The 22,800-nt window shown below is 53.8% G+C and overlaps 1 protein-coding gene across 4 annotated transcripts in view; it reads right to left on the minus strand.

Moving 5' to 3' along the window:
- The window catches only part of LOC125446662 (pre-B-cell leukemia transcription factor 2-like), a 68,566-nt gene that overhangs the window by 16,240 nt on the left and 29,526 nt on the right, over window positions 1-22,800 (minus strand). For 2 of the 4 annotated variants that reach the window (XM_059639367.1, XM_059639365.1), the window contains exons 3-5: window positions 11,594-11,838; window positions 10,562-10,752; window positions 9,394-9,529 (exon numbers count right to left, since the gene is read on the minus strand). In XM_059639367.1, the coding sequence (XP_059495350.1) occupies window positions 9,394-9,529; window positions 10,562-10,752; window positions 11,594-11,838 (572 nt within the window). Of the gene's footprint in view, window positions 1-9,378; window positions 9,530-10,561; window positions 10,753-11,593; window positions 11,839-22,800 lie in introns of all 4 variants that reach the window. The other 2 variants (XM_059639366.1, XM_059639364.1) reach the window with 1 other exon arrangement.

Consider the following 22,800-nt stretch of genomic DNA (forward strand, 5'->3'; position numbering starts at 1 on the left):
CCTTGAACTGCTGTGGTGTGACAATAGACCGCTTACCGTCCAACAGACTGCCCAACGTCAGCATCCCTGCAGGAATGCCCAGTCTGCAGGAACGGGTACAGCTGAATGGGGCAGGGAGTCACAGCATGGACGTGGCAGGAGTGGCCGAACGGAAAAAGGAGGGCGATGCAGGAACTGTGCTCCGATACTAACTTCACAGGGATGCCAGCCAGTGTTTTCTTGGAGGACCGCTTGTATTTAGAACAGGGGCTGAACAGTGACCTCCTCCTGCTCCCATGTTGCAAGGGGGAAAGAGTCACAGCAGGTCAGAGGGTAAGAGTGGGAGCTCACGACCAATTCAGCTGACGGTACGGACTGCAGGAGCTGTACAGACATCTTGGGGAGGGGGGACCAGGGCGGAGGGAGTGCTGTTACCTCACAGGGTGGTGGGGCTGCATGAGCAGAGGGAGGTGGGGGAGCAGGGTGAGGAGTGTCAAACGAGAGCGGGAGCTCCAGAAGTCAACATGCCACCAATTCAGAAGCCAGTCTAGGTCCGTGGGTGGACAGGGCATGGTCGGAGTCGAGGGGTTCCATGTGATCCCACCTCCCCGTCAGGCAGAAGATGGACGGCAGGGCTGGGGGCTCCAGTAGCCGATGAGCTGGGCTGTTAGGAGGTGGGCAGCCGGCGATGTTGAGGTAATAGACAACTAGAGGGCCACAGCAGAACCACAGCCCGGGGAAACTCACAGCTGGGGAAACAAGCAAGGCTGGAAATCACAGCACCATTCCTCCCGTGGCACACGGTGGTGCCGGCACTCGGTTAACGCCTTTGTAAAGTTTGGCGGACTTTCTCCTTTGACCTGTGTGGGCCTCGGGTTGCCGCGGCGGTTGCTCGGAGATTTCCACTCCTCTGGCCCGACCGCTGTACAGCGAGGCCGGGCCTTGCCCGAATTATCGGGTATTGGTGGTCAGGTGGCAATAGTTTGGTGAACACTGCCACCTGGGCTGGGTTGGGTGGCCACTGAGGCCATTCAGCCCTCCCAGCCTGCTCCACCATTCAACGTGACCACAGCCCTTCATCTAGCTTTGTTCACAATTCCTCCCCCATCCTGCTCCGAGAACTGTATCGAACTCATTCTTGAAAACATTCAATATTCTGGCCTCAACTGCTTTCTGTGTCTGGGAATTCCACAGGCTCCCTGCTCTCTGGGTGAAGACATTTCTCTTCATTGCAATCCTCAATGGCCTACTCTGGCCGCCACCATACCCTTACACTGACCACGGGACGGTGAATTGCAGGGGTCGTCACCACCTTTCATATTTTGCTCATTTTAATCGGAACGGAGTGTTGATGTCAAGAGTTGAACTTTGAACAACAGCTGGCTTTAAAAGAGAAGAGAACAAAGACCGGGGCCCGCTGATGGGAGCTGGCCTTGAAGATAATACGCCCTAATTACCGTTCTAAGTACTGTGTAGGTGAAGCAGCACCGAGTTGCTGTTGTGGTTATGTTCAGGGCTGTCAGCTTGCTGGCAGTGAATTGGTTAATAAGGAGGAGACCATAGCTAACTTGAGATCTACAAAACCATGAGAGGTATAGACAGGGTGGATAGCAAGAAGCTTTCCCCCACCCCCCCAGAGTAGGGGACTCAATAAATAGGGGTCATGAAGGGAGGTATGCATAGGAAGTTCTTTACGCAGAGGGTGGTGGGTGCCTGGAACACGTTGCCAGCGGAGGTGGTAGAGGCGGGCACGATAGTGTCATTTAACATTTATGTAGACAGATACATGAATGGGCAGGGTGCAGAGGGGTACAGGTCCTTGGAAAATTGGTGACAGGTTTAGATAGAGGATCTGGATCAGTGCAGGCTTGGAGGGCCAAAGGGCCTGTTCCTGTGCTGTAATTTTATTTGTTCTTTGTTCTAACCTGCCAACCACAGTATTCCGGTTGGAAAAAGAACTGCATTTTGGCAAAAGAGATTTTTGGAAGCTCCACAGATGCTGTTATGTTTTGCTCTCTCTTGGTTCTCTGGTATTCAGTCGAGCTATCAAATTGTTGAATGTCCTGAGAAAAGAACCCCAATCTGCAAGGAATAAGGAGGTTTCTGGAAGTGTGCTGCAACTAATCTGATTCACTGGTGTTTGCCATTCATGACATGCAGTTCTACTCGCCTGTGAACAACTCATTGTTCAAGGGTTTTGTGAAGGTCTGCTATCCATCACTAGAGAAGGAATAATGAGCTGGCAAATTACAATTCCTTTGTTTGCTTTTTGTTTCATCTCTTACCAAAGCCTGTCTGTCTATCAATTGGGGGTTATAATCTGAATGGTTGGACTTCAGGTCATGTATATTAGATTGCCTTACTACTTATGTTCTTGAAAAGTTATATACTCAATAATAAATAGTTAATTCTTAAGATATGAACTAGGTGGTCAAGACCCTTTATTTGTAAAGTCAGGCTAGGAATGAATAGGCAGTTTTAAGGGTCATTAAATGTTTTCATTTCACTGTGTTCCGAACCTAGTGACAGTGAGTCTGATTTAGTTTAAGGAAGCTAGCTCAGAGTTGTAGCAGTATGCTCGTTGCTGAGTACACAAAAGACTGGAATCAATAAGGGAGCTACGGTTAAGACAGGAACCCGGGCCAGAGGTGAGCCTTACTGAATGGTGAAACAGTCTCGAGGGGCCTGTTTCTTTATCAATGTGTTGGGAATTGCAGCGGGAAATTTGCCCACAGTAAGCTCCTGCAAACAGGCGATGAGGCACTTGGCCAGGTTTCAGTGGCGTTGACCTAAAAGTTGAATTATGGCCAGGCCAAAAAGGAGAATTCCCGGGCAAGAACAGGCCGAGAATTTCGGCTGAGGGGACATAGTCTCAGTACAGTGTCCCATCTTAGATACATACAGTAGACGGCACCAGGCAGGCCCCGCACGCGTGACCATAGCCTGGTCGGGACTTGAACCCACCTGACTCACGAGGCGCTGCGTTTGACCAGCTGATTCCTGCCATGAGATTTCTGGCAATCCCCTTCTGCAGCCCTTCAGGAGCAGAAAGAGGCTGTTCAGCTCTTCAAGCACGCTCCGTCATATGGTCGATCTGTGTCCTAACTTAACCTGTCTCGCTTCCATCAGCCTTTATGTCCTTACGTCACAGACAACATCACTTCTGAAATCTCCTATTGACCCCTCAGTGATCCTCTAAAAGGGTGGGGAGTTCCAGATTCCCATGTTACCTTGTGGGCAAAGGCAATGCATAGGAAAGGTGTCTTTTTTTAAAAACTTTGCGTTTTTTTTAGAAAAGAAGAACACACGGACTGAAATCAGAAAGAGTTCTTTTAAGAAAAGACGTGCTTGAAAGGGTGGCTGTAGTTTCTAAACCAAGTAACCTGATGCTCATTGCAGGGATAAGGTCAACGGCTGCTGAATAAGCAGTAACTGCAACTGGACAGCCAGGAGCGAGAGAGAGCGAGCGAGAGAGATCGAGAGAGAGAGAGACAGCGAGAAATCGAGAGAGCGAGCGAGCGACAGCGAGAGAGAGCGCGAGCGAGCGACAGCGAGAGAGAGCGCGAGCGAGCGACAGCGAGAGAGAGCGCGAGCGACAGCGAGAGAGAGCGCGAGCGAGCGACAGCGAGAGAGAGCGCGAGACAGCGACAGCGAGAGAGAGCGCGAGACAGCGACAGCGAGAGAGAGCGCGAGACAGCGACAGCGAGAGAGAGAGAGCGCGACAGCGAGAGAGAGAGAGCGCGACAGCGACAGCGAGAGAGAGCGACAGTGACAGCGAGAGAGCGCGACAGTGACAGCGAGAGAGCGAGCGAGAGAGAGAGAGCGAGCGACAGCGAGAGAGAGAGAGAGAGAGAGAGAGAGAGAGAGCAAGCAACAGAGAGAGAGAGAGAGAGCGAGCGAGCGACAGCGAGAGAGAGCGAGCGAGCGACAGCGAGAGAGAGCGAGCGAGCGACAGCGAGAGAGAGCGAGCGACAGCGAGAGAGAGCGAGCGAGCGACAGCGAGAGAGAGCGAGCGAGCGACAGCGAGAGAGAGACAGAGAGAGAGAGAGCGAGCGACAGCGAGAGAGAGCGAGCGAGCGACAGCGAGAGAGAGCGAGCGAGCGACAGCGAGAGAGAGCGAGCGAGCGACAGCGAGAGAGAGAGCGCGACAGCGACAGCGAGAGCGCGACAGCGAGAGCGAGAGAGAGAGCGACAGCGAGAGAGAGAGCGACAGCGACAGCGAGAGAGAGAGCGACAGCGACAGCGAGAGAGAGAGCGACAGCGACAGCGAGAGAGAGAGACAGCGAGAGAGAGAGACAGCGAGAGAGAGAGACAGCGAGAGAGAGAGACAGCGAGAGAGAGAGAGACAGCGACAGCGAGAGAGAGAGACAGCGACAGCGAGAGAGAGAGAGATAGCGACAGCGAGAGAGAGAGAGATAGCGACAGCGAGAGAGAGAGAGATAGCGACAACGAGAGAGAGAGAGAGCGACAACGAGAGAGAGAGAGAGCGACAACGAGAGAGAGAGAGAGAGCGAGCGACAAAAAGAGAGAGAGAGAGTGAGGGAGCGCGACAGCGAGAGAGAAAGAGCAACAGCGAGAGAGAGAGAGCGACAGCGAGAGAGAGAGAGAGAGAGAGAGAGAGAGAGAGACAGCGACAGCGAGAGAGAGAGAGAGATAGCGACAGCGAGAGAGAGAGAGCGACAACGAGGGAGAGAGAGAGAGCGACAACGAGGGAGAGAGAGAGAGCGACAACGAGGGAGAGAGATCAAGAGAGAGCGACAGCGAGAGAGAGAGATCAAGAGAGAGCGGCGGCGAGAGAGAGAGCGACAGCGAGAGAGCGACGGCGAGAGAGAGAGAGCAACGGCGAGAGAGAGAGCGCGCGACGGCGAGAGAGAGAGAGAGACGGCGAGAGAGAGAGAGAGAGCCGGCGAGAGAGAGAGAGAGAGCGACGGCGAGAGAGAGCGACGGCGAGAGAGCGACGGCGAGAGAGCGACGGCGAGAGAGCGACGGCGAGAGAGCGACGGCGAGAGAGCGACGGCGAGAGAGAGCGACGGCGAGAGAGAGATCGAGAGACAGCGCGACAGCGACAGCGAGAGAGAGAGCGACAGCGACAGCGAGAGAGAGAGCGACAGCGACAGCGAGAGAGAGAGAGAGAGAGCGCGACAGCGAGAGAGAGAGAGCGACAGCGACAGCGAGAGAGAGAGAGCGACAGCGAGAGAGAGAGCGACAGCGAGAGAGAGAGAGCGACAGCGAGAGAGAGAGAGCGACAGCGAGAGAGAGAGAGCGACAGCGACAGCGAGAGAGAGAGCGACAGCGACAGCGAGAGAGCGACAGCGACAGCGAGAGAGCGACAGCGACAGCGAGAGAGCGACAGCGACAGCAAGAGAGCGACAGCGACAGCAAGAGAGCGACAGCGACAGCGAGAGAGAGAGCGACAGCGACAGCGAGAGAGAGAGCGACAGCGACAGCGAGAGAGAGCGCGACAGAGAGAGCGACAGCAAGAGAGAGCGAGACAGCGAGACAGAGCGACAGCGAGAGAGCGACAGCGAGAGAGAGAGAGAGACAGCGACAGCGAGAGAGAGAGAGCGACAACGCGAGAGAGAGAGAGAGCGACAACGAGAGAGAGAGAGAGAGAGCGACAACGAGAGAGAGAGAGAAAGAGCGATAGCGAGAGAGAGAGAAAGCGCGACAGCGAGAGAGAGAGAGAGAGAAAGAGCGACAGCGAGAAAGAGAGAGCGACAGCGAGAAAGAGAGAGCGCGACAGCGAGAGAGAGAGAGAGCGACAGCGAGAGAGAGAGAGAGCGACAGCGAGAGAGAGAGAGAGCGAGAGAGAGAGAGAGCGAGCGACAGCGAGAGAGAGCGAGCGACAGCGAGAGAGAGAGAGAGAGAGAGATCAAGAGAGAGAGCGACAGCGAGAGAGAGAGAGAGAGAGAGAGAGAGAGAGAGAGAGGGCGACAGCGAGAGAGAGAGCGCGACAGCGAGAGAGAGAGCGCGACAGCGAGAGAGAGAGGGCGACAGCGAGAGAGAGAGGGCGACAGCGAGAGAGAGAGCGCGACAGCGAGAGAGAGCGCGCGACAGCGAGAGAGAGCGCGCGACAGCGAGAGAGAGCGCGCGACAGCGAGAGAGAGCGCGCGACAGCGAGAGAGAGCGCGCGACAGCGAGAGAGAGCGCGCGACAGCGAGAGAGAGCGCGCGACAGCGAGAGAGAGAGAGAGCGACAGCGAGAGAGAGAGAGAGAGAGAGCGACAGCGAGAGAGAGAGCGCAACGGCAAGAGAGAGAGCGACAGCGAGAGATCGAGAGAGAGAGAGATCGAGAGAGATCGAGAGAGACAGTGAGAGAGAGATCGAGAGCAACCGAGAGCGACCGAGAGCGACCGAGAGAGATCGAGAGAGATCGAGAGAGACAGTGAGAGACAGTGAGAGACAGTGAGAGACAGTGAGAGACAGTGAGAGACAGTGAGAGACAGTGAGAGACAGTGAGAGAGAGATCGAGAGCAACCGAGAGCGACCGAGAGAGATCGAGAGTGACGGCGACAGCGAGAGTGACGGCGACAGCGAGAGTGACGGCGACAGCGAGAGTGACGGCGACAGCGAGAGGGAGAGAGAGAGATCGAGAGAGAGCGACAGCGAGAGAGAGATCGAGAGAGAGAGAGACAGCGAGACAGCGACAGAGAGAGAGAGAGAGACAGCGACAGCGAGAGAGCGACAGCGAGAGAGCGACAGCGAGAGAGAGAGAGATCGAAAGAGATCGAGAGAAAGTGACAGCGAGAGAGAGACGGCGAGAGAGAGAGAGAGAGAGACGGCGAGAGAGAGAGAGAGAGAGAGACGGCGAGAGAGACGGCGAGAGAGACGGCGAGAGAGACGGCGAGAGAGACGGCGAGAGAGACGGCGAGAGAGAGAGCGAGAGAGAGGGCGAGAGAGAGAGCGAGAGAGAGCGAGACAGCGACAGCGAGAGAGCGACAGCGAGAGAGCGACAGCGAGAGAGAGAGAGAGACATCGAAAGAGATCGAGAGAAAGTGACAGCGAGAGAGAGGGCGAGAGCGAGAGAGAGACGGCGAGAGAGAGAGAGAGAGAGAGAGAGACGGCGAGAGAGAGAGACGGCGAGAGAGACGGCGAGAGAGACGGCGAGAGAGACGGCGAGAGAGAGGGCGAGAGAGACGGCGAGAGAGACGGCGAGAGAGACGGCGAGAGAGACGGCGAGAGAGACGGCGAGAGAGACGGCGAGAGAGACGGCGAGAGAGACGGCGAGAGAGACGGCGAGAGAGAGAGCGAGAGAGAGAGCGAGAGAGAGAGCGACAGCGAGCAAGACCGCGAGGGAGCGCGAGGGAGCGCGAGGGAGCGCGAGGGAGCGCGAGGGAGCGCGAGGGAGCGCGAGGGAGCGCGAGGGAGCGAGCGAGAGAGAGCGAGATCGAGAGAGAGCGAGATCGAGAGAGAGCGCGCGCGACAGCGAGAGAGAGCGCGCGCGACAGCGAGAGAGAGCGCGCGCGACAGCGAGAGAGAGCGCGCGCGACAGCGAGAGAGAGCGCGCGCGACAGCGAGAGAGAGCGCGCGCGACAGCGAGAGAGAGAGCGCGCGACAGCGAGAGAGAGAGCGCGCGACAGCGAGAGAGAGAGCGCGCGACAGCGAGAGAGAGAGCGCGACAGCGAGAGAGAGAGCGCGACAGCGAGAGAGAGAGCGACAGCGAGAGAGCGCGACAGCGAGAGAGCGCGACAGCGAGAGAGAGACACAGCAAGAGAGAGAGACACAGCAAGAGAGAGAGAGAGAGAGACAGCGAGAGAGAGAGCGACAGCGCGAGAGAGAGCGACAGCGCGAGAGAGAGCGACAGCGCGAGAGCGCGAGAGACAGCGAGAGCGCGAGAGACAGCGAGAGAGAGAGAGACAGCGAGAGAGAGAGAGAGAGAGAGAGAGAGAGACAGCGAGAGAGAGAGAGAGAGAGACAGCGAGAGGGAGAGATCGAGAGAGTGACAGCGAGATCGAGAGAGACAGCGAGATCGAGAGAGAGAGAGCGACAGCGAGAGGGAGAGATCGACAGCGAGAGGGAGAGATCGACAGCGAGAGGGAGAGATCGAGATAGAGCGAGAGAGAGACACCGAGCGACAGCGGGAGAGAGTGAGCGGGAGAGAGAGAGAGAGCGGGAGAGAGAGCGAGCGGGAGAGAGAGAGAGAGCGGGAGAGAGAGAGAGAGCGGGAGAGAGAGAGAGAGCGGGAGAGAGAGAGAGAGCGGGAGAGAGAGAGAGAGCGGGAGAGAGAGAGAGAGCGGGAGAGAGAGAGAGAGCGGGAGAGAGAGAGAGAGCGGGAGAGAGAGAGAGCGGGAGAGAGAGATACAACGAGAGAGAGCGAGAGCAAGTGACAGCGAGAGAGCGACAGCGAGAGACAGAGTGCGAATGTAAGAGAGCGAAAGAGAGCACGAGGGGGCACGTGAGACACAGAGATGCCCTTCTCCAGCTCAGGCGTGATCTCCCTGTTCTGTGCAGTCAGAACTCAACTTGAAGGATACCACTTGATCTTTCTTGCAACGGGTGCTGTCTGCTGTGACTTTTGACTGTAGAGTCAGAGACTTCCCTGTGCCTGCCGCCAAATGGCTGAAGCAAGGCGCTGGCTGACCGGAGAATCATCTGATGTAACGAGGTGTAGAGCTGGAAGAACACAGCAGGCCAAGCAGCATCAGAGGAGCAGGAAAGCTGACGTTTCGGGTCAAGGCCCTTCTCCAGAGCTGGAACAGTTAATGTTAACTCTGATTTCTCCTCACAGATGCTGTCAGACCTGGTGAGGTTTCCTCGCAACTTCTGACCTTTATAACTCTGTCTGCCTGTCTGTCTGGTAGGGGGAGTTTATAAGGATATTAGAGTTTTAATTGGCAATGTTACATGCTGATGATTTATAACTGCTTAATTGTAACTAGAGTCTAATGCCTTGTAAAAACAGTTATTCTTGTCCAGTACCCAAACCTGGTCCCTGCTTTTGATCAGTCGTGGTGTGGAGGTCAACTAAAACTGGAGAACTGTGTGTGCTTTGTAAGACCTTCATATTAGTGACAACTCTGGGAATAAAGGGGCTATGTTTATGCAGCGCTCCCCATGTGAGTCCCGACAAATACCCGACAAAACAGCTCATTTTCTCTCAGATTTCCCTGACAACGGGAAATACTTTCTCTCCCTCTCTTTTTCTCTTGCTATTGGTCAAAATCCACTTGTGGGTCACTCCGGAGGCTTCCAGGGATTGGAAGAGCCATGCAGTCATTACAAATAAAAAATGTCGACGAAAGGAATTCAAACTTTAAAAAAAAAGAGGAAAATCACACACGAACAATGAAAGGGCTGCGGAAATAAAACTTGGGAGCGCGAGGAGTCAGAGCCGCAGCGGCAGGCACACAAAACAATAACAAGAAAAAAGGTACCTGTGAGAAGGTTAAATGGGTCTAACCTGCGATACACTGACCTGCGATACAGTGATGCCACACTTCTTTGCCAGCTCTTCCTTGGCCTCCTCACTGGGGTAAGGGTTACTGAGGTGAGAGTAAAAGTATTCGTTCAGAATCTCTGTGGCCTGCTTGCTGAAGTTACGTCTCTTTCTCCTGCAGAAGGAAAGTTCACAAGTGACGAGCGAGTCGGTGATATCTGTTGAGGGGTGGGGAAGAGCGCGAGCAGAGGGTTTGTAGCCCTCTGTTGGACACCATCGCGAGGAATGATGCGCCGAAGGCCAAGGCCCCTCCACCCCCAGCTCCAGCCTGCTGGTGGTGGCGTGGCGAGCTGCTGATCGCGGGCTAGGAGCACGGGCAAAGTGATCCAGGTTAAAAGAACAAACACCGCTGGTCCCAGGCCAATCCCAGACCCAGCTGTTCAAACTACATTTGAACACCCCACCCTTGCCTTGGACAGCACCTGTGCTTCACGGTTACCCGTCCTTCCCCAGTTCGAACACACCCCACCTTTCTCTCTCCTGCTCCCCGGCTTGGCACTCCCGCCTTCCATTCACCACCATCTCCTCCCTCAGTTTTAAACTCTCCCCGCCCCACTTCCATTTCCCACTCCCACACTCCCTCCCCCCACACCATCCCACTCCCTTCCACTGTACTCCTGGTACCCAGGACACCGTTTCCTCCAACCCTCCCTCTCCCCTTCTCTCTCTCGTCCCCTCCACTCCTTCAGCACATCAGCTCATTGCCCCTTCCCCCCGCCCCCACTCCGTCCAGTTCCCTCCCGCTCCCTCCGTCCCTCCCCAGCTTCCTCCCAACTTTCGGCTCCCCCCATCCCCCTCCCTTCTGCTCCCCACCCCAGCTCCATCCCTTCCTCCCTCCCACTCCCTCCTTCCATCCCTCCTGCTCCCCCCAGCTCCATCCTTTTCTCCCTCTGCTCCCCCCAGCTCCCTCTCTCACTCCTGCTCCCCCTGCTCATTGTTTCATTTCTCCCTCCCGACACCCCCAACTCCGTCTATATCCTCCGCGGTTGGCCCTCATCATTCCTTCAGTCCCCCTTCCCCTTGCACGCCGACCGCGCACACATACCAAACCAAACCGGGCAGTTCCTACAACTGATCCCCAATTCCTGCCGATCCCCACCAATCACCAGAGTGGATCCAGGAGGGGTTAGGGAATATCTGTACTGACCTGGCGTCCAGGAACCGGGACCGGAGGATCATGACTGCCTCGCACGTGCTCTGTTTTAGCTGCATCTGGATGGAGCTGAACTTCCGATGGATTATCCCGACCATCCGCTCAATTTCCTTTGGGGAGATGGGCCTCGTTCGACTCTGCTCCCTCAGGAGGTTCATCACATGTGTCGTAAACTCACTGCAAGCCTGGGAGAGAACGGATAGGGAGGGCCCAAGAGCCCAGTGAAGCTAAGACCAGGCCTCAGGCCCACCAGGCCAACCATATGGACACTGCTCCAGCACGCCCCAGGCCGACAGTACAGACACTGCTCCAGCTCCCCCCAGGCCGACAGTACAGACACTGCTCCAGCTCCCCCCAGGCCGACAGTACAGACACTGCTCCAGTACCCCACAAGCCGACAGTATGGACACTGCTCCAGCTCCCCCCAGGCCGACAATATGGACACTGCTCCAGCACCCCCCAGGCCGACAGTAAGGACGCTGCTCCAGACAAAACCCCAGGCCGACAGTATGGACACTGCTCCAGTCCCCCCAGGGCCAACAGTATGGACGCTGCTCCAGCACCTCCCAGGGTGACAGTACGGATGCTGCTCCAGCACCCCCCAGGCCGACAGTATGGACGCTGCTCCAGGCACCCCAGGGCCAACAGTACAAACGCTGCTCCAGCACCCCCCCAGGCCGACAGGACGGACACTGCTCCAGTCCCCCCAGGGCCAACAGGCCAGTATGGGTGCTACTTCAGCCCAAAGAGCACAAGCTCCTATTTACACAGAACAAGGAAGAATGGTGCAGGTGGACAGACTGCATCAGGAGGAGATAAAAGAAAAACAAGGAGTGCACAGAGTTAGACAAAAATCAAGACTTCACTGACAAAGGAGCCTTTACTCTGTATCTATCCCCGTGCTGTCCCTGTCCTGGGAGTGTTTGATGGGGGACACACAGTGTAGAGGGAGCTTTACTCTGTACCTAGCCCCGTGTCGTCCCCGAGAGGGCAGTGACGCGAGCAGGGCCCTCGTTGCACATTTACCTGCTCGTACTTCTCCAGCTCGGTGTGGTAGATCTGCCGGATCTGGGCCAGCTTCGCCCGGTAGTCCGAGTGCTCGATCGAGTTGTCGGGCGAGATGCCCCCAGACGCTGCGGCAGCAGCAGCGGCCGCCGCCGAGCCGCCGCCTTTCTCCGGCCCGGCTACCCCCTCCGCCAGCAGCATGTTGTCCAATCGCATCAGCTGGGGGTCCACGGGTTCCTCCTCCTGACTGCTGCGAATACTGAGACCTGGAGCCAGCAGGGGAGAAACTCCGTTAGCTATCTCTGCTTCGACAGTGCGACGGTCAACTACAGGATCCAGTCACCCCATCACAGGAAGGATATTATTAATCTTGAGTGGGGTCAGAAGAGATTTAGTCGGGGTGTTGCCAGACGTGGAAGGTTTGAGTTATTGGGAAGGGGTTCGTACTGTTTTCTCTGGAGCATAGGAGGTTGAGACTGTATAAAAGGTATGTATCACCATGAGGGATAGAGATAGGGTTCGTGGTTCCCTAGCATTGGGGGCGGGGGAGGCTTCAAGATGAGGGGGCACAGTTTTTTGTGGTGAGAAGGAGACATATTCAAAATATACGTGAACAGCAAATTTTTTTTTTCGAAACAAACAGAGGGTGGGTCACATGTGGAATGAACTTCCAGAGGAAGTGGAGGATGCAGATACAGGTACAAGGTTTAGAAGATGTTCGGAGAAGTACGAGAACAGGAAAGGCTTGGAGGGATATGGGTGGGTGGGACCAGATTAGTTTGGGATTACGGTCAGCTACAGACTGGTCGAAGCGAAGGGTCTTTTTCCGTGCTGTACATCTCTACATCAAAGATCACAGCAATGGGCACCTCACCTCCAGGGCCAACTGGAGATACATCCAAACAGCATTCCCAAAAGCAGTTGATCCCCCGGGAAGAAACATACATGCAACAGTTTCATTTATATAGCAACTTTCAAGTCTTGGCCGTCCTAAATCCCCTCCTAGCCAATTACGTACAGGTGTTAAAACAGAGAACGTGTTCTCCAGCAACATGTGCATGATGAGCTCTCCCAAATTAGTGAAGCAATCATGTTTTACCGACGTTACTTCAGGAATAAACATCAGACCTGGCACTGGGATACGACCCAAAGTAATCTCACGGAATTTTTTAACGGAGCTACTTCAGGCCAATTGGCCCCTGTGTCAAGTTCACTCACATACTTCCGCCTCAGCTCTGGCTTTTTGTACTTGCCCTGCTGTTGGCTACACTTGACGACGGGCCATCCGTGGCTCTTCCCGAGAGCCACCAACCCAACAGTCACAACACTGGGAAATGCCCTTGTTCTACTTTCACACTCCAGCACTTGGCCTGTAGCCTGGTGAGCCTAAAGTAGCAGGTGCCTTGCTCAGGAGAAGGTTACCCATGGCATGGACTCCCCAACCCAGGATAGGGGAAAGCATCTCAGCATCTGACATCGTTTCGAGCCTCATTTTAAAGTCACAGGCGAAAGGCGACACTGCACCAGTGCTCAATCTGTAGAACAAGACTCCAGTCCTCTCTTGCTGAGTGCAAATATGCAAGTCTGTTTCCTATTGATGCTCACTGCATTAGGTTGGTTAGGTCTGGGCGTGGACTTGGAGCAAAGATAGTCAGGGGACAGGCCACTGTGAATCAGACCTGTCTCTACACACACACACACGCACTCTCTCTCTCTCTCTCTCTCTCTCTCTCCCCCTTTCTCTTTCTCTCCTCCTCCTCCTCCTCTCCCCCCCCCCCACCCCCACCCCAACACATACACACTCTCACACTCGAGCGAATTCTCTTTCAATCCCAGTAGTAAATTGCAACAGCCTCAAGCCTGCCACCATCAGATTGAGGGGACAAGAGTGGCGCCTACTAAGCTACATTTCAGCAGGAACATCTCTTGGTGTCCTGGGAAACACACCATCGACATGAGGGCAATGAGAGAGGGGGCGGCACGGGGGGTGACAAAAGAGGGACGTGAGAAAAGACAGCGACACTGTGCAGCCCTGCATCTGATCCTGTGCTTGGGGAATGCTCAATGACAAAATGACTGGTGCGGTCACCCAGACAGACAGGAAGGAGTGAGCGCCAAAGTGATTAATAACTGACAGCACTTGGCAATTGACAGCGTGATCGAAACGCAAGTGTAATTAACAGTTAACAAGACAGGACAGGCTTCGGCGTGAGATGCTGCACTGTCCAACACACACACGTACACAATGTGGCCACGTTATCAGTCAACTGATAAACAACCTCACAAGAAGAGTTACTGCATTCTCAGGCTCCGAGCACAGATCCCGAGTGGGTTTTGTAATCCCGGAGCTGTTCCGTGACCCAGGCAATGCTCACTCTCTCAGGCTTCTGGAGTTTGAAAAATTAAAGCCGTCTCTGGTTTTGCTGAACATGCAGAGAACCCAACTTTCAATGCCACAGTGGGGGAAATATCACAACAGGTTGCAGGAAACTCTTTCCAAGAACCTTGGAGGGGGCAGGGCATGGTGGCTCATTGGCTTAGCATTACTGCCTCACAGCGCTAGGGACCAGAGTTCAATTCTGTTTGTGTGGTGTTTGCACATTCTCCTTGTGTCTGGGTGGGCTTCCTCCAGGGCTCCAGTTTCTTCCCACAGTCCAAAGATGTGCAGGTTAGAGTGGGTCGACCATGGACAATGCAAGGTGACAGGGATAGGATGCTCTTGGAGTCAATGGGCTGAAAGGCCTGCTTCCACACCATAGGGGTTCTGTGATTTTACAATTCTCAGAAACTCCCATCTTTGAAACCCATCCACAAGGGTTAGGGGTAGACTCCTGCAACACATACACTTCTCTCATAGCCCAGATCATACCGTCCATTTCCTAACCCAGGGCATTCTTACAATGTAACCGCGTTCCCCCACCTCCCCCCCCCCATACACCAAACCCAGAACGTTCTTACACGTAACCTCCCTCACTCCATACATCTAACCCAGGGCATTCTTACAACGTAACCACTCCCCCCATCCCCCGACCAAAACAGCTAACCCAGAACGTTCTTACAACATAACCGCCCCCCACAAACACCTAATCCAGCACTTTCTTATATCGTGACCCCACCAAAACACTTAACCCAGTGTTCTGACATTGTAACCCCCACCATACTCCTAACCCAGCACTTTCTAACACCGTAAGCGCCGCACTGTCCCCGCATGCCCAATCTACAGAATCCTCCTCTTGACACCACCTCTCCACACTGCCCCACAGATCCAGATTTCTCATCACAACACACCCAGCCCCTTCTCACAGCATCCTCACGCCTACCGTTCCCTCACATTAACCTCCCTCCCTGCCCTGCAGCACCCAGACACAGGTATGTAGATGGAAGATGGTCTCAGGGGCAAACATCTGACAACAATATACATTGCTCACCACCTCTGGCTTCTAATCCTTTTCACACAGCAGCAACAAAACCACACAAAAAAAATCTTTAAAGTGTTTCAGTTGACTCAATCCTGCACCAGGATGTCAGCATTCTCATTGTTTTGGGAAGCCAGTGAGTCATTGGCTTCCATGGTGTGTGCGCCTGTCTTTGCGTGCACGTGGGTATCTGACCATCTGTAGGCCTGAGAGTGTGCACATGCCTGCGAGTGTGCCTGTCAGTGTGTGCACATGCCTGCGTGTGTGCCTGTCAGTGTGTGCACATGCCTGCGTGTGCCTGTGTATGTGTGCACATGCCTGCACGTGTGCCTGTCAGTGTGTGCACATGCCTGCGTGTGCGCCTGTCAGTGTGTGCACATGCCTGCGTGTGCCTGTGTATGTGTGCACATGCCTGCACGTGTGCCTGTCAGTGTGTGCACATGCCTGCGTGTGCGCCTGTCAGTGTGTGCACATGCCTGCGTGTGTGCCTGCGCCTGTGCGCATATCCGAATGTCTGTGTGTGTAACTGAGTGTCTGTGTGTGCATTTCATTCTATTACTTACAATGAACAGGGCAGCACAGAAACAGGCCCTCCAGCACACCAAAACTGCGTCGACATCGGATGCCCTTCTAAACTAAAAACCTCTTGCCTTTACTGGGCTGTATCCCTCTATTCCCTGGTTATTCCTATATCTGTCAAGATCCCTCTTAAACACTGCTATTGTATCCACCTCCACCATCTCCTCTGGCAGCACAGTCCAGGCACTTACCACCGTCTGTGTAAAGAAAAGCCTACCCCTCTCATCTCCTTTAAACTTACCCCTTTTTACCTTAAACCTATGCACGTGACATTTCTACTGAGTGGAAAAAAAGAGAGACTTCAACAATCCATTCCTCTCACAATTTTGTAAATTTGTACCAGGTCACCCCTCACCCTCCGACATTCAATTGAAAACAAACCATGTTTATCCAATTTCTCTTTACTGCTAATACCCGCCAAACCAGGCAACATCGTGATAAACCCTTTCTGTACCCTCCCCTAATCCTCCACATCCTTCTGGTAGTATAGTAACCAGAACTGCATATAATATTCCAAAACGTGGCCTCCCTGAAGTTCTGTACAGCTGCAGTTCTTACAGTCTATGCCTCGACCAACAAAGGGAAGCATGCCATAAAGCTTCTTGACCACCGACTCCATTTGAGTGCACATGTGTCTCTGCCTGTCTGTAGGCCTGAGAGGGCGCCTGTATGTGTGTGTGCCTGTCTATGTGTGCACATAGTTACCGGTTTCAGGGAATTGCGGACCTGTACACCCACACCCTTCTGTACGTTGATGCTTAGGGTTCTGCCATTTACTGTTTACTTCCCTCCTGCATTAGACCTTGCAAATGCATCACTCAACGAATTAATCTCCTGCTGTTTCACTATGTCCTGCATGCCATTTCCATCAAATAACCACCCAGTTCACCTCTTGAACCCCTCAACTGAACCTGCCTCCACCACATTTCCGGGCAGTGCATTCCACTACTCCCTTTGAGAAAAATAAATTCCGCTCACATCACCTTTGCTTCATTTGAACATCACTTTAAATCTACGCTCTCTCGTTCTTCATTCTGTTACGCTGTAGAAGTTTATAAAATAATGAGGGGTACGGATAGGGTTAATGGTGGGTGCCTTTTCCCCTGGAATGGGGGATTTCACAACTAGGGGGCACATTCTTAAGGTGAGAGGAGGCAGATTTTAAAAAATCTGGCAGGAGGGGCAATTTTTTTTAAGTAGAGGGTCGTTCACGCATGGAACAAACATCCTGAGGAAGTGGTGGATATGGGTACAATTTCAACATTTACAAGACATTTAGGTCAGTACATGAGTAAGAAATATTTGGAGGGAGCTGGGCCAGGAGCAGGCAGGAGGGACTAGTTTAGTTTGGGAACATGGGCAGCATGGACTGGTTGGACCGAAGGGTCTATTTCTGCGCTGTATGATACAGTGATTGGGAACAGTAGCCTCAAGGCCCTAACATCTACTTTACCCAGTCCATTTGTGATATTTGAAAACTTTTGGAAACTGTAGTGAGTGGCAAATCATTAACATAACAATAAGGCGGGGGGGGGGGGGAAGAATAACAAAAAGATTGCCCCCCATTTGAACGTAATCACAGGACATGTTCAAATGTGGCAGGTTAAAGAAGAGGCCAGTGCCTACCACGTCCCCCTCCCCACCCCCCACCCCCCACCCCCATCCCCTGTATTGAAGCTAACTGATGGGAGGCTGTTGGTCAACTTTGTTCAATTCTCAATCGTCGACAAGTTGTTGGTGAGTTTACACGAGGAGGAGACTGGGCAGTCTCACAGCTCGACGCGTTCCGTGTCCCTCCCTTCGGCCAAAAGGCCTCCCTTTCTCCTTCGTTGGGTCCTACGTTGGCTTTTCACGTGGCAGTGGTGAAAGGGGGCAGTCGTGATGGAATCGAGAGGCGAGCGGGACCCCGTCGCACGCACACACATGGAGTGGCAGCCAGCAGCAAAGCTTATGGGAAGGCGTTCACTCCTCCCTTTCGCCCCGACATACCCCCGCTCTATCTACCCCCGCCCCCCCACCAGTCCCCCAAAAGCGCAGCACCGTGGTTGGATTGTACATGGGTGGGTGCAGCACCTGTGTGGGCAGGGCATCACAAAAAACAGGAACAAGAGTAGGCCACTCTGCCCGTCCAAACTCCACTGCCATTCAACAACTCAGCGCCCCGCACCCCGACTTGTGTTCACATTTGCTTTCTTCCTCAGACCCTTCGACTCCTATAGCCCGAAGACACATATCGAACGCCTTTCTTGACGGCATTCGTGTTGTTTCGGCCCAAACCGCTTTCGGGGTGGGAGGATTTCTGTAGGCTCCCCACCCGCTGGGCGACGACGTTTCTCCTCAAAGAGCCCTGAAGGTTCACAGCACAGAGGAAAAGGCCTTTCAGCCCCTCGGGTCTGTGCAGTCCAAAACGCTGCACCCAATTATGCTTGTCTAGCTCATCTCAATCCTCAACTTCTCCACCCAGAGAGTGGTGGATACATGGAATGCTCTGCCCCAGAAGGCAGTGGAGGCCAACTCTCTGGATACTTTCAAGAAAGAGATAGATAGAGCTCTTAAAGATAGTGGAATCAAGGGTGATGGGAATAAGGCAGGAACAGGATACTGATTGTGGATGATCAGCCATGATCGTAATGAATGGTGGTGCTGGCTTGAAGGGCCGAATGGCCTACTCCTGCACCTATTGTCTATTGTCCATTGCCTCCCCTGTGGCCCCCTGGTTCTCGGCTCCCGGCTCAATCGGAAACACGGCTTACTTGGGTTTTACCCTACTGGAATTTTGTAGATCTGTACGAGACCCGCGCCCACACTTCTGAGGTCTGACCAATCCCGGTCTCTCTCTTTGCAGCGGCAGCCCTGCCACCCCAGGGATCAGTCCGGGAAACGTTCGCCCCACTCCGTCCATCCCAGGAACGTCCTTCCTCGGAGAAGGAGAACCAAAGCTGCGCTCCCAGATAGCAGATCACGTGTCTCGGGGAGAGAAAAAATAAAACTGCAATCACACACAAATGCAAAGCGGCTCGAGACCACAGAGCACTAGAGGCCACCAGGCGCAGAACATATGTGGAGAGGCAATTTACCCAGATCCTTATTCGGCTGTTTAATAACTCTGCTTAATAACTCTACATGGCTCTGCACTGACTCCATGGCGACGACCCAACAGTGATCCCCCCGCCTACCCTCCGACAAAAGGGGGAGGAGGAAGGGGACAGGAAGGCGCAGGTCCTTCTTGCAGGGAGGAGAGGGCTTCACGGCAGCTGCCATGGCGACAGAATGGAATTTCGTTGCATTCCCTCTGCTAGGCAGGACTCGGGGTACAGCACCTGCGATGGGGCGTGAATGTGAGGGGGCGAGCGGGTGCGAGGTGGGGGAGGGGGGGCGCGAGCGGGAGCGGGGGGGGGGGGATGTGCACGGGGGGGGGGGGGGCGCAAGGGCGACAGCATATGAGCGAGCGCACGTTGCAAGCGAGAGAGTGTTCGTGTGCACACACCTGAGAGAGTGGCAGTGTGAGAGACTGAGCGTGCATATCAGAGAGTGCATGCGTGTGCCACGTTTAAAAAAAGTGTGCTCGTAAGTAGGTGTGCATGTGTACATGTTTGTATATATATCTGTGTGCACGTTTGTGTGTGTGCTTGCCCGGTCCTATGTGTGCGTGTGTGTGCCTTCTTAAAACAAAGATTTCTCCTGCTAAAAAGGAAGGCCTGTTGCTACTTGACAGACTGGAAGCTGAAAAGCTTCCCCTCCTCCATTCTATTACACACACACACACACAGACACACACACACACACATTGTATTACGGCCAAGCCAGCCATATAAACCTGAAAGCAGAACTTGTTAGTCAAGAAACGTCATGTCTCACACTGGGAGGCCAAAGCCAAAGAAAACACACACATACACTCCTCTTACAGGAATGCAGTGTCGACGGCTCCCAATCACGGCCATAACCCAACACCCTGCCTGTCCTCGGCCTCACCATCCCCCAATGATAGTCGAGAGAGTACTGCAAAATTGTACAGCAGCAGGAATATCTATGTACACAGAAACAGGCAGACAGGCATACGTACGTACATAGGAGAACTTACACACACGCATTCAGATGAGCACGCACACACATATACACGCAATTAAATCATGCAAGAAGTCCATGTATAGCATTTCACAAAAATGACCGAGGGGTAATGGAGGCCTCTAAAGCTTAGCTTCATGTCTGTAAAAGTAATACTTGACAGAATTATACAGCATAGGAGAATGCCATTCGGCCCACTGTGCTTGTGTTAGCTCTCTGTCAGAGTTATTGAAAGGCCTGCTCCTTTCCCACACTGTACGTGAATGTCTCCTGCTGGAAGGTTTATACAATCTCTCTTGGACAGTTACTGTCCAATCTGGATGCGTCACTCTCTCAGGCCAAGCACTGAACCATCACAACCTGCTGTGTAAGGAAACAAACTTTCTCAACAAACCACTGGTCCCTCAGTCTCCCGAGCAGCCCCACCCTCCACAATTTACTCCTCCAAAAATTCACAAGAATGTTTGTGTATGAGAGATATAAGGGCAAGGATCACCGGGGGGTGGGGGGGTGGGAGATAACACAAAGGAAGTGAGAGACAGATTATGGAAAAAAAAAGGGGGATTCCTGGAAAGGGAGAGAAAAAGGGGGAACAGGGAAACGGGAAAGAGACAGGGGACAGCACGGAAGGGACAGAAAGTGGGATGGAGCGGTGGGGGGCCAGAGAATGACAGGAGAGAAGGGAGAGTCAGGAAGAGTTTGGGAGTATGTGCGCGCGAGTAATCAGAATTGGACAGAGAAGGTCAAATGAAGTGACAGCCTTCTACCTGAAGCGCAAACTCTACATGTGGCAAGCTTAATGTATTTTTGTGACAAAAGCACAGCAGAGGTCAGAGATTGAGGAAACCCCACTCTGATCATGACTTCTCCTCTCCCTCCTTTTCTCTCTCTCCACCCCCCCCAACCCCAACACCAAGCTGAGCAGCTGAGCCCTCTCTCTCCTGCCCTCCATCAGGGTTCATATGCAGATTGAATCACTTCCACCAAACTCCTCCCTCTGTCAAACTTCCATGCTCAGTAACCCTGAGGCTCACAGCTTTATTCAGACTTCAGTTAAAACACCTATGGAATGGCTCCTCCTCCTCAAGTAATGATGCTCTGACTCATCAACTTTAACAGTCCTTGATGCCAAGTTAAATTAGCGCGTGCTCTTCTGATTGACCGACTCCACCCACCGAACTGACATAATCCGTCCCACTTACTGTAGCTCACAGGTAGCAAGAACTGCCGATGCCAAATTCTTGAGTTAACGCAGTGTGGAGCTGGAGGAGCACAGCGGGCCAGGTTGCACCAGAGGAGCAGGAATGCCGATAGTTTGGGTTGGGATCCTTCTTCAGAAATTCAGACCCGAAACATCAACTCCCCTGCTCCTCTGATGCTGCCTGGCCCGCTGCGCTCCTCCAGCTCCACACTCTGCTGCCGCTAGCTACTGTAGCTTCCACTTTACAATTAATCAAGCAATTCTGAAGTGCAGTCACTATTGTAATGTACAAAAGGTAGTTGCTGAGCACTGCATAGCTAAACCCCACGGTCAGCAATGAGAGAAAAATACAACCACTTCTGCTCTGAAGGTGCACCACACTCTCGCTGCTGACCCTCCAACAGTGCTGCGCTCTCTCAGTACTCACACTCCAACGCTGCAGTTCTCAGGGCTCCACATGCCTGTACCCTCCAGAGTTCTCCCCTTTACTATAAATAGCCCCAAGACCCTTCACTCCACACTCGTTTACATTAAGCCTCCCCTGCCACGTGGGTGCCCATTTGCCCAGCTCCTTTCAAAGTCCATCCACATCTCCTTCTCTTCCATTGGCACCTCCAGCTGTTCCTCAGTCACACAGCAGCGCTTTGGCTTAACCTCGGTGCAGCCCTCAAACTGCAAACAGACAAGGAGCCTGCTCAAATTCATTGAGGAACCGTCTACGGCAAGCTAGGCCATCATGCTTCGATTTCTGTTTTCCAACGGGCTGAAGTTTGGTGAACTCTCCGAGATGCCAGCCAACGACTCTCGAGGTTGCTGGAATTAAAAAATTTCCACTCCTTGCCACAGCGTGGGTTGAACGCTCAACATCGGGGCTTTCAGCCCACCATTGGAGCCCACAAACGTGCCCATCAGTGGGTTTGCGTAACGGTTCATCACCGTATCTTCCACTGCCTGTACCCATCCCTCAAGCCAACCACAGACAGTCCGGCCTCCTCCCTCAGGCCCCGACGGGTCCCATTTGCTGTGGAACCAGAGTCAACATCAAACAGAATTCTGAGCCGAAACAACACTGGGCACTCCTCGGACTGTTCCTCCCGCGGATGATTTACGAGAAAAGTGAGCGCTGACCACCCGTCCCTTAATCATGCAGAGGGCGTTTAGGAGTAGGGGCCACATCGCTGTGGGCCTGGAATCACGTGTAGGCCAAACCAGGTAAGGATGACCTTCTACGGACGAATCAGATGGGTTTTTAAACAAGTATTGGTGCCAACTACAAGGTCCCTTTGCACGCACCTCTCACTGGCGTACCCAGGATCGGCGTCTGGTTCCACAACCTTCTGCATCAGGCCGACCAGATGCACCATGGGTTATATTTAGCCAAACCCCAACCTCCCTTGGGGCAGGGACTCAACTCTGTTTCGTCTGATGGAGGTAGAGGAAAGCCACGAGCTGCTTGACTGAAAGGAGGCGTGTATCTCAGAGATGGAGCACTTGATGGGAATCCGATCTGTGGACGGATAGACACTGTTACCCAGATGACAAGACGGTCTGCTTCAAGACCCAGGGCAAGTCCACAGCACCATCCCACTGGGTCTAGTTTACCCTTTGAGATTGCTGCTTCCAATTTCCACCCTGCTGCATCGAGGGTTAAAGTCAGTGCAATTTTCCAGTTCACGGCTATAGCCAGGGGTGGGGGGGTGTCAGTCAGAGCAGATCGAGGGACAGCCGAACTCGCGACGGGGTTGTTGCCCAGAGCAAGACCCTTTCCCCGCAAGTGGAGGAAAAGGAAATGTTGCTGGGGGGGGGGAGGAGGGGGGCGAACAATGCTGGAAGGGTGGTCGCAAGCGCAGACTCTCACCCAAGGGAAGCGCCCACACGGCCCTGCCGAGAGTCGGAGCAGTCAAGGGGCTGGAGGATCCCACCAAGAAAGGATAGGGCTGGAAAACCACTGAAAGGGGTTATGGGGG

This window comes from Stegostoma tigrinum, chromosome 34 (assembly GCF_030684315.1).
Source record: "Stegostoma tigrinum isolate sSteTig4 chromosome 34, sSteTig4.hap1, whole genome shotgun sequence".
Classification (NCBI taxonomy): Eukaryota; Metazoa; Chordata; class Chondrichthyes; order Orectolobiformes; family Stegostomatidae; genus Stegostoma; species Stegostoma tigrinum.